Raw genomic sequence first — 12,243 nt, forward strand, 5'->3', positions numbered from 1 at the left:
AAATCAATTAAAAATGAAAATATACACTTAGTGGGAATGTAAAATCAATCGCAGTAAAATCAATGAACTATAACTATTTTCTGGCAATAAGCAATACTAATGGATTTTTTCATTTTTTGGTCCAGCAGAGAACACAGTCATTCTTAAATCCTCAAGTATCAAGGTAAAGCTACTCTGAACCTTTATTTTAAGAGAGTATTCCCTTGTGTAAACCTATATCCTATTCTAGCCAGAAATGTGATCTGTCACCAGGCAGATGACAAGCAATGGCAGTTTGAGGAGAGGACCGCTTATCAGGACCACGAACGACCCCAGCAGGAGTCGGCACAAAGGCCCAGATAAAAGGACTGTGGGTCCCTGTGCACCTCATTTCGCTCAGTTGCTTTCACAGCATCTTGGCTTCAGGGGATTCAGAAAGGACTGAGCCATCAGCAGGGAGCTGCCAACCTGCTTAAGCCTCAAGTGTTTGATTTAGACTGCATTTAACTGCACAGAATGTTACAAAATTGGGCCAGGGTAGTAAGGAAAAACTGGAGTCTTGCCCAGTCTCACTCATTCAAAAAAGAACCAGCACTGATGCAGAAGAAAACTTCAGAGAGCACCTCTAACAAGTCAGAACGACTTGCAATCTACTTTGTAGAGTACGTAAGTTACAAAAGCATTCTGTCCTGCATGTCTGAGCTTTGGTAAGCATACTCTGGCAATATTTACCTTGAGAGGAGTGCCAGCATGTCAACATAAAAAATCGTAAGAGTTCAAACAATTACCAGTGCCTTCAATACATACCATAAAGTTCTGCTGGAGAGGGGACCAGGAATACATGATGGGAACCAAGGCAACTGTGTTCAGAGACCTCATTAACATATGCTGGCTTGCAAATCCCGGGAAAATGCTCTCTATGGTACACTGAAATGTAAACAACGACATGGAGAGGGGAAAGGCAAGCACGCAGCCCGAGAGAGAATCGGAGTTTCCTTCCAAAATGAGCCCAGTAGCCTTCTAATTCATTCACATGAGCTGCGTGTTTCGTGGCAGTCGGCTGCTGAAACGAAGCACTGCACTGCACCCCTGTGGGAAGCAGGATGCTCTCCTCTTCCCCTTCTTATCCTCTACTGACCCAGTCCAGTGCTCCCACACTCAGTGACGTTTCCTCAAACCCCACACTTGCTGCTTATTCCGACCTAAAACTGCCGGTCTCCCTGGGCTGCCAACAACACAAAGGGCCTCTGGGAGTCCCAAGAGATGAGGCGGCAGACGGGGAAGTTTTCCTGGAGACCTAAACTTCAAGACAGCAGGCCCCAACTTAGCTGCACAGGTGACGCGGACAGTGCGGGGGGCGCGAAATAAATTATAGTCACATCCTGCTTTGGGGAACACAATTACTCTCAACACACTGCCCGCTTTTTGTATTTTAAAAATAGCATCTCTTTGCAAAACTAGCAAACTTGTTAATTTACAACCAAGGGTGCCTCTCTGATCGGTATGCTCCTGTCCATTGCCCAGGGCACCCCTTTTCCAGTGTCACCGTGCGGAAGGTGCCTACCAAGGCACAACAAGAGGATGCTTTAAGCCTGGACACAGAACCCAGGAAAGTAGATAGCAAATGTCTTGTTTTTCTTTTCTTTTTTTTTCCTAAATAGGAATAGGCGGAGAGGACACTTTATTTATTTAGATTATATTTGTTCATTTTCAGAGAGAGAAGGGAAAGAGAAAGAGAGGGAGGGAAACATCGATGTGCCAGAGAAACATCGATTGGTTGCCTCTCCCACGCCCCCAACTGGGGACCTAGCCTGCAACCGGGGCATGTGTCCTGACAGGGACGCCAACTGGCAACCCTTAGATTGGTCACAGGCCAGCGGTGCTCAGTCCACTGAGCCACACCAGCCACAGCCAAATGTTTTGTTTTTCCATGAAAAATCCATGATTATGCTCATTAAATGAGGAGAACAATAGGCACAAAGTTTCTGCTTTAAGCCGCAGATTTGCCATCCTCATTATTCAAAATTGACTATAATAGCTGTATCCATTATCCTTACTTATTCTCTAACCACAAATACAAGGAGGAGAGGAAGGCGGAGCTCAGACCCCCAGAAGTACCTTTTTGAGAAAAGGATGCCCACTCACAGGCTTCATCAACTGGACAGGCTGGACACGAAGCTTCTTCCATTCTTCATTGAGAATCTGGGTTTTTTCCTGAACCTTTGCAAAATTTGCTACATACAGAGCCTAGCAAAGCCAAGGAAAAAGTTGTTAGGATTTTAAGAGAAGAATTAAAAAAAAAAAATTCAACCCCTCCACATAGGACCAATGTATTAAAACACAGAGCCTTTTACTCGGGAATGATTCTTCACCTTCGCGCCCATGTTTGCCTGAAGCCGTTTCAGTTGTCGAAGTCTCATGTATTCGGACTTAACTTTTCTTTTCCAATAAGTGATACATTTAGAAGTGGGAGGATTTGGTATATCCATTGTGCTGTAATCTAACAGAGACAGGGATGAGAAATAGCATTTTACTGCCTCGAAACGAAGCATTCCTCAAATTCAAACAGTCAGTTCTACTTTCATCCCCACTACATTTACTCATACAGACAGACACTTGAGGAACCCAGATCTAGGACTTCAACAGAAAGTGTCAATGAAAAGATTTCACATCAGCAACTCCTGGCCTCATTACCAAAAAGCTTACCCACTGTCTTCTTGTGACAACTTGTTTTAAATTTAGCAGCCAAGAAGTTCTCTCACAGGTACTGAGGAGCTTGGACTACCTGGAAATGTTGAAGCCTACTCACTACTGGGGTTGAGAGAAATGTTCCGCAAGAATGAAGCCAGCGTCGAAGGGGTTCGCGGAAGGACCCACACCACAAAACCGTACCTGTCTGACCGACTGCACCACACCCTTCGCAACAAAGGGAGGCTATGACACCAGCCCAATTTCATCTCCAAGTCGAGCGCAAGACATTTGGAAATACGTAACACTGCAAACAACTCTGTGTTTGAGTCAAGAGGCACAGTGTTACAGAAGTACTTACATGTAACACACACTTTCTGCCTCGTGGAATGCAAGGGGAAGGGCTGGGTTTTCTAACGTGCCTTCTGTTCTTTGGGGGAACAGTAAGACATGAAGGCAAAACAAATGTTCAGGTTTTCAGAAGAGAACAGGCAGTGGTTCTGAAGTCGGTGAAGGACAGTCAGACCCCAGTACCCTCAGTAGGGTGCTCCCCCATAACCATGAAGAGCTGGAGGTCTCTGATCCCACTGTCCCGTCACGCAGGTCAGGCTGCGTCCCAGCAACACTAGATGCCGTCGGGAGGGTCCTCTCTCCCACTAATTCTCTCCTTCCAGTCACGGGAGCAGGTGTAGTCCCACGATCACCAAGTTAGCTATTCTGCTTTTCTGAACCAATTTCTAGGCACAGCGTGCAGCCCCAACAATTATTTCAGAGAAAGAACAAATATTACATACATTTAAAAATTCAATAAAACCTATGGGATTATGTTTTTACTCTATGTTTGCTATTTAGGTTTCCTAGAGAACTAGTTCAGTTCACTTAATCTAAGACTTTAAGTTTCTGAAAACACCCCACGGAGCTAGGCAGAGCCAAAATTTGAAACAGAAACTAAAGTTTCAGACTTTGTTTTTTAAAATTTCTTTAAAGATATTTTCTTTTTTGAGTATACTATTATATTTCTCCTAAAGAATCACTTTAACATTACCTGCTTTTTCCCATGAGAATGGACAGCACAGACAGGAAAACAGCAAAACTGAACCCACTGTCACACACACACCACATCCCAATCGTGATTGTTACACTCACACACAGGGACTTGGTTTCATTTGATGAACCAAATGGACTGGCATGATGCTATTAGAAATTCAGAGGGTAAATAAAGGAAGGACGGAATAGTAAAAATGCAAGACAGATCCACTGTTTACTGTAAATTTAAGTGATTCAAGTTCTTAAAAACAGAATCCCCTGTGAGTTCAATATTCTCTCTCTGGAAGAAGGAAAAAATAGCATAATCTAGGAATTTGAATCCCAGAGTGTTAAAATGCTGGCTTATTAAAAAAAAAAAACAAAATTAAGCTGACCTGAATTTCTCTCCTGCAAATTGCACCACCTCTCTTCCTCCTATCTTTCAAATATTTCTCATTCTTCTAGGGAATGGGGCCAAAAGAGGGACTCTCTGACTGATAAAACTGTTTATGAACATACACCACACTCCCACATAGTATTAAGTAGTTGTTCATGTAATTTCTGTAGGACAAGATTACTAGCCTACTGCAGGGAATGAAAAAATGGTTCAAGTGTAGGACACAACCTCCTTGAGAAACCTGGAGTTACCCTCATTCAGATGTTGGGCAAATGGCCCAAATGTTACAGATCATGACTGTAACATTTATGGAGATAGGGATCTCCATAAACTCCTCAAAAAATGGGTTTTAATTGCAATCCCTTCCCATTCTTTTTGGAACTCATTTCCCTTTTTGATACAGTAAGCTTAGCACAGTTTGCTGCATCCATTTAAAACTGGAGATCAAGTAATAGAAAAAAACATAATCCATAGCTGCCAGGGTGTGTGTGTGTGTGTGTGTGTGTGTGTGTAGATTTCTTAGAGTAGATGGCCACAGAAAAATATCAATATTTTTATTAAAGGGGTTATAACTGAAATGTGATCTCCCATAGTTTGCCAAGAGTTGAGTCGACAGTAAACACACCAAAATAGTCCAGTAATTAATGGTACTTCCAAGTTTACTCAAGAACTTTACTTGGCCAGAGAAGAATACCCATATATGTGAAAATGCCATTGTTTTAATCAATCATGCTATAAAACAAGCCACACTTCCTCCTTTTAAAATAAAAATGGTATTTGACTTTCATGTGACCAATGAGGCATTATTTATTTTGCTTTGCCTTTTAATGGGTCTTCACTGTCTCTAAAAGTTTATTTGGCAGTTAGCCAATCCCTGCAGAGTATATATGGAAGATGAGACATACTATTTGGAACAAATTGTGATTAAAATAAACAGCCATAAGACTGGTTCTCATAGCATCTGACACTAACCAACCACTATCGCTTCAAAGATTTTTTTTTTTAATTAAGTGAACAAAACACTTAGCATTCACTACAGCAGATTTGGAGAAATGGGTTCACTCCTTTTGAGCAATGGGAATGGCACATAAAAAATATTTATATTTCAGCCCTGGCTGGCGTAGCTCAGTGGATTGAGTGCGGGCTGCAAACCAAAGTGTCGCAGGTTCAATTCCCAGTCAGGGCACATGCCTGGGTTGCAGGCCACAGTCCCCAGCAACCACACATTGATGTTTCTCCTCTCTTTCTCCCTCCCTTCCCTCTCTAAAAATAAATAAAACCTTAAAAAAAAAAAAAAAAACCCACATCTCCTGATAATTGCCTTAAGTCCCTTTAAAAAAAATTTGTATTTTGCCCTGGCTAGCGTAGCTCAGTGGATTGAATGCTAGCTGTGAACCAAAGCATCGCAGGTTGTGGGTTCGGTCTCAGTCTGGGCATGTGAAAGGGGCAACCAATCAATGTTTCTCTCCCTTTCTTTCTCCCTCATACCCCCTCTCTAAAAATAAATAAAATCTTGAAAAAACAAACAAACAAACAAACCTCCAAAACATGTTTTGGTCAAGAAATTTAAAAATAAGTCAATATAAATAATGCCAAAACACAATAAAATAAACCCAATAAAATAGCAAAAACAAAATCTAAACAGATACTTCACAAAAAAATACATAGAAATGACAAAAATGTGCACAAAAAGATGCCCAGTACTATTAATCATTAGGGAAATGCAAATCAAAATCATAGGGATGTACTCTTACAACCCGCTAAAATGGCTAAAGTTTAAAAAAGTGGATATTATCAATTGGTGATGAGGATATAGAACAAACTAGAACCCTCATACAGCAGAGGTAGAATTGCAAAGTGTACAGCCACTTTGGAAAACAGCTGGCCAAGTATAAATAAATAAATAAGGTTAAATATATACTTACCATATAACCTGACATACAATTTCTAATTTACCAAGAGAAATGAAAACATATGTCCCCACAGAGACCTGTACACAAATGTTCATAGCATCTTTATTCATAAGAGCCAGACAGGAGCAGACAAGACAGATACTGAGGGATTTGCAAATGCACACGAAGTGCAGTATATACACACAATGGAACACCACTCAGCAATAAAAAGGAACGAACAGCTCCTACACATGCACGACACATTTCAAAAGCACTGTGCTAAGTGAAAGAAGTCAGACACAAAAAATGACACACTACATGATTCCACTTACATGACATTCTACTACAAAAATTCTAGAAAGGGCAAATGTACACTGACAGAAAGTAGATTAGGGGTCATCAGGGGCTGGGGTTGGGGAAAGCAATTAAAAGGAAGGGAGTGTAAAGGTACCTTTTGAGGATGATAAAAATGTTTTATACCTTTGGTGTGATAATGGTTATTTGACTATGTACTTTTATGAAAACTTGCCAAATTATATACATTCAATGATTAATTTATTACATGTAAATTTTTACCTCAATAAAGCAGGTTAAAGGAAAGAATAAGTCTTGCTTGCCCTGGCTGGTATGGCTCAGTGGATTGAGTGCCAGCCTGTAAACCAAAAGGCTGCTGGTTCAGTTCCCAGTCAGGGCACATGCCTGGGTTGCGGGCCAGGTCCCGAGTAGGGGGCGCACAAGAGGCAACCACACATTGATGTTTCTCTTCCTCTCTTTCTCCTTCCCTTCCCCTCTCCAAACTTGTATACATTAAAAATAAATAAAATATTTGAATTTTTTTAAAATTTGATATTAGAAATAATAGCTGCCTTATTACAATCCAAATCTCTACAGGAAAAGCTATAAAAACTTGGAAATCTTTCCCTAGAAAACTGGATCTCAATTTGTTTCAAAGGCTTAAACCAGAATGTAGTTTGCCACTAGTTGGAAGTGGAAAAACAGTTTTGAAATGTTTAGAGACAAAAGATTTTAGGAACAACAGTCTGATTTTATTTTCAAATGAATGTACTTATTTATTTTAGATTTTATTTATTTATTTATTTATTTTTAGAGATGGGGGAAGGAAGAAAGACAGGGAGAGAAACATTGATGTAAGAGAAATACATTGATCGTTGCCTCTCACATGCCTCTAGCTGGGGACCTGGTCCACAACCCAGGCGTGTGCCCTGACTAGGAATCGAACCTTTTGGTTCACAGGCTGGCACTCAATCCACTGAGCCACACCAGCCAGGGCTAGGAACAATATTCTTAATCTTAGAGAGACTGAGATCAGAATGTAAAAATTCCAAACTATGAAGTTCTTTTATCCACATAAAAGTGTCCCTTTGCAGAAGCTTGTCTTACTTTCTCTTTTATAATAATGTTATTAAACAGCAGGCTAAGTAATGCCTGGGTGGATGGCACTGTAGATTTTTAAATTTTCCACCTCATTCTTTCTTTTTCAGTTGCGGGTGGAGATGCAACATAAACAGTAGGGATGAATGTACCTCTGCAAACAGCTTTACTAATGCACAACTGAGTCAGTGGGGCAATCACCAATTTCATCAACATTTCTGTTAAAGTCAACTTTATGGCCAGATACATTATAGATCCTTCAAGTAGGCTCTATTAAACACATCTTTAACTTACACTCTCCCACGTCTCTTAGATATTTATATTTGTTATTGGTTTGAAGTTCTGGGCACTAAAAAGTTAGAAAAAAACACCTGCCCTGGCTAGTGTTGCTCAGTGGATTAAGTGCTGGCCTGAGAACCGAAAGGTCTCAGGTTCAATTCCCAGTCAGGGCACACGTCTGAGTTGCAGGAGAGGTCCCCAGCAGGGGGCATACAAGAGGCATGTATCTCTCACACATCAATATTTTTCTCTCCCTCCCTTCCCCTCTCTCTAAAAATAAGTAAATAAAATCTTGAAAAAAAAAAAAAAAAAAAAAACAAAAGGGAAAAAAAATCTAACAGGAAGCTGTGATCCTGAATTCTATTTAAAATAAAATTATAGCACTAATATTTTCTAGTGCTCCTTCATTAAAAGAATAAGATCATTTGCACTGGAGACAATGGTGATAAAAATCAAAGCAGGATTGATTTTTTGTGAGACCCAAAGGAAAACACTGGCTCTTAGGATACGCAACAATGACTTAGAATAGTTACAGCAATCTCCTAACAGCTCTCTTGGCTGCTTCCATACTACACTAGCACGAAGTTTAATATTTAGTGTCTGCTCATTATCATTCCATAAAAACAGGGCTTTTTAGTTATTCCATTTTGAATCAATTAGGGCAAGTAAGAGAATACAACACACCAGAAGCACTTAACTCAAACTATCCATTAAGTAATTCTCCACTTCACATTTTGGAGCACTCAAGTCTCAACTGACGGGCTGATGGACTAGAGAGACAGGAAATAGCCCAAAACACAATTTGAACAAATTTAAAAAGAAAAAAAAGCTGGGACTTTCTAGAATGGAGGTATTACTTAAGAGTACTTTTTCCTTTTTAAATCCTCCCCCTCAATCCTAATCTAACTGGTATAATTCTCTTCACCTTTCTCTACATGCCTTTTTTTCTCTTTTAATTTAAACTACCTACCCTACGTAGAAATGTAATGTGTTTTTAGTGTTGCTGCCTCAAACTTTTTTTTGGAAAGTTGCCAGTTAACAAAGTAGAAACTTTTATTTTAAAAATTTATTTATTCTTGGCTGGCGTAGCTCAGTGGAATGAGCGTGGGCTGCGAACCAAAGCATCAAAGGTTCGATTCTCAGTCAGGGCACATGCTTGGGTTGCAGGCCACGGCCCCCAGCAACCGCACATTGATGTTTCTCTCTCTCTCTCTCCCCCTCCCTTCCCTCTCTACAATAAATAAATAAAATCTTTAAAAAAAAATTATTTATTTATTTTATAGACAGTGGGAAAGGGAGGGAGAAAGACTGTGAAAAAAACATCAATGTGAGAGAGAAACGTGGACTGACTGCCTCTCTTACGTGCCCCCACCAGGGACCAAACCCGAAACCCAGGCATGTGCCCTGACCTGAACTGAACCGGCTACCTTTCACTCTGGAGGATGATGCCCAACCAACTGAGCCACACCAGTGGGGACCAAAGTAGAAACTGTTAACACTTATTCTAAAACAGGAGAAAGATATACTACTTAAGGAAATGAATTGTTACATGCTTCACATAAAGCATGAATTAAGGGCAGGAACTGTTTCTCAGAAAACTAAGGAAGCCAGATTTCAGATATCAAAAATTAAACATACAAAAATCAATACTTTAAATAGTTTTTTTCAAAAGACAAGTAAGATAAGAGAAACAAGTCCAACTACATTTTCTCACCTTTTACCTTCTCACAAAAGTGGCCTTGGTAGTAAAAATTTCATTGTTTTAATCCTAGGCGCCTTATTCTAGTGCGGTTTCAAAGAGAATTCAAATAACGCCATAATGAAATCATGTCAACCTCAGGGTTTTAAAGCTGTATCTTGCCCTGGCTGGAGTAGCTCAGTGGATTGAGCGCGGGCTGTGAACCAGGCATCGCAGGTTCGATTCCCAGTCAGGGCACATGCCTGGGTTGCAGGCCATGACCCCCAGCAACCGCACATTGATGTTTCTCTCTCTCTCTCTCCCTCCCTCCTTTCCCTCTCTAAAAAATAAATAAATAAAATCTTTAAAAAAAAAAAAAAAAAAAAAAAAAAAAAGCTGTATCTTGGCACCAGGTTCCATGATTGCACTACAGGGACTTTGTCAATCAGGAGCAGAATTAGGATCCAGATCTCCGACTGCCAGACCCAGACACCTGCCTGCAATTTCATGTATTCCACAAATATGCACTGAGCACCTACTGTGTGTCTGGCACTGTTTTAGGTGCTTAGGGAACATCAGTGAATAAAACAAACAGGCCCTGGCCAATGTGGTTCACTTGGGTGCAGCACAGTCCAGTAATGAAGGGTTGGCTGTTGGATTCCTGGTTCAAGGAACATACCTAGGTTTCAGTTCAATCTCTGGTCCAGGTGCTTACGGGAGGCAACCAATCGATGTTTCTGTCTCTCCCTCTCTCTATAAAAGCAATGAAAAAAGTCCTTGGGTGAGGATAAAAATCAAACAAGCGAACATCCCTGCTCTGGGAGAGTTAATTCACACTGCAATACACACACTCAACATAGACCTTGACAATAATATTATGACATTTTTGTAGACAGTCCTTGCCTCTATTGTAATTGTGGTTATAAATCCGTACTTATCTCCAAACTCACACTTTCTATGTAAGTGAGTAATCTCTTTTATCAACGCCAAACCATCCCAGCCCTGGGGATTCCAAGGCTTAAAATAGACTAGCTCTCTCTCACAGAACCTCTGACAGCAACTTCTGAGGCTGGAAACTTCATTCAGTGCCGGTTTCCTAAACTTAAAAAAAGCACCGGGTGGGAGATTTTTCTCTTCAAAGACTTCATCGCAGCAAACGTGGAGAAACAGACCACATTCTCAATGCGATCCTCATACGCACGCAGTACACCATTTACCTCGGCTGCTTTCCTTACCCTCACCCCTCTAGCGCCAGGACCCACACCTAGGCTCTCCATTCACATCCTTACAGTTCACCCACGAAAGCCCGCTCTCAATATTCGACCCGCTGCACTAACACCCTGCCACATTCCTTCCCTCTCCCCACCCACGAAACAATTTATCAGTAGTTACTTTTGACCGAAATAAGTTTGTCCCACGTTTTCTAACACGCCCGTCCCAAACACAACGCCTTGCTATTTGTCTTTAACGTTCTTTCCCTTCGACTGTTTGATCCCCAGGAGAATTCCGGCGTGGGAGAGAATAGGTGCGAGACCAAACTTGGCGAGAGGCGCCCAGCGCCCCAAACCTAAGGAGGCGTCTGCACCGACTCCACCCGTGCGAGCCCCAATATATTTTCCAATTTAGGACGTCACTCGCCTCACCCCACCCAGTCCCGGGCCTGGTTTCTACTGCCACCCCTTCCTCAACACCCCCAAAGTGAGCCCCGGTGTCTGGTCCTCCCGGTACACAGCCCCAGGTCCGTGGGAATCCACCTCGCTCAGGGCCTCCGCAGGTACCACCGCCCACCCACGCCCGCGCTACTCTGGGGCTCCCGCCTACCCACCCACCCACCCACCCCGCCCTCCAACGGGATTCCCTGTCTCCGGACCCGCCCCCGCCGCCCCACCTCCCGGACACACCGCCCTCTCCGCCACAGACGCGGTCCCGGCCGGGGGTTCACTCGCCCCGTCGCCCCCTTCCCCCAGCCCTCGGGACCGGGAGTGGGCGCCCCACTACTCCTCGTAGACAGGAAGCGTGCGCTTCCATTCGCTCCCAATTCCCTGACCCCTTCGCCTCTCCCTCCCAGGCCCAGGGTGGAGAGGTGCCCAGGCCCGGCCCCACCGCCCGGCCCGGGCTTGTTTACTCACTCACCCTCCATCCGGAGCCGCAGGCACCCTCCACCAGGACGCCTGCGCACCACGGCCCCGCCCCCGGCGCGTGGCCCCGCCCCGCGCCTCCTCCGGCGCGTGCGCACTACGCCGCTCGCCCTGCAGGTCGGGTCACCTGAGCTTCTCAAAAAGCGTCTGACATTGGGCGCCAACAGCATGTGCTCAGGGTCAAGGTGGTACAGCTTAAGCATAGAGGTTTCCAAGGCGGCGCTGTCAGGGGATAGGTTTCCTGGGAAACATGGAGGGGCCACTGGTATCTTCTTGATTGCACCATCCGCACGTCTCTCTTCAGGATTTGAAGCCAACCTGGAACTCCATACGGATCCCTCACACCTACCAATACCCCCAAACACCTGCTTATGGGCTGCATTTATTCTTGCTTTATTTACACCTGACTCTATTTCTTCTTTTAATTATATTTTATTGATTATGCTATTACAGTTGTCCTGTTTTCCCCGCTGTGCCCCCCTCCACCCAGCAACCCCCACTGCCTCAGGTAATCCCGACGCTTTTGTTCATGTCCATGGGTCATTCGTATAGGCTCTTTGGCTACTCCATTTCCTATGCTGTACTGGCTGTGGCCACTGACCACCAACCTCTGCCCTCCCTGGAGGATCAGCTGTGCAGGGGCAGGGTGGTGGTGTGCTGACATGCTCTGTATCTGGCCACTGAATGCCAGCCTCTGGGGTTTCCTGGAAAGCGCAGGACAAGGTCAGCCCCCACCTGTGTTCTGCCCGGGGCCAGCTGCCTGAGCTATAAAAG

The 12,243-nt window shown here is 43.3% G+C and overlaps 1 protein-coding gene across 6 annotated transcripts in view; it reads right to left on the reverse strand.

Annotated features, from left to right (window-relative positions):
- EZH1 (enhancer of zeste 1 polycomb repressive complex 2 subunit) overlaps window positions 1-11,552 on the reverse strand; it is a 28,266-nt gene extending 16,714 nt beyond the window's left edge. For 2 of the 6 annotated variants that reach the window (XR_004904922.1, XM_036033930.1), the window contains exons 1-3: window positions 2,352-2,479; window positions 2,098-2,226; window positions 787-906 (exon numbers count right to left, since the gene is read on the reverse strand). Coding sequence is in view for 5 of the 6 variants with exons in the window: in XM_036033930.1 (XP_035889823.1) it covers window positions 787-906; window positions 2,098-2,226; window positions 2,352-2,468 (366 nt within the window). In the remaining variant the exon portion in view is untranslated. Of the gene's footprint in view, window positions 1-786; window positions 907-2,097; window positions 2,227-2,351; window positions 2,480-3,048; window positions 3,643-10,010; window positions 10,085-10,379; window positions 10,988-11,464 lie in introns of those variants that run through there. The other 4 variants (XM_028520297.1, XM_028520301.2, XM_036033931.1 and 1 more) reach the window with 4 other exon arrangements.
- Between the last annotated feature and the right edge of the window lie 691 nt (window positions 11,553-12,243).

This window comes from Phyllostomus discolor, chromosome 8 (assembly GCF_004126475.2).
Source record: "Phyllostomus discolor isolate MPI-MPIP mPhyDis1 chromosome 8, mPhyDis1.pri.v3, whole genome shotgun sequence".
Taxonomy (NCBI): Eukaryota; Metazoa; Chordata; class Mammalia; order Chiroptera; family Phyllostomidae; genus Phyllostomus; species Phyllostomus discolor.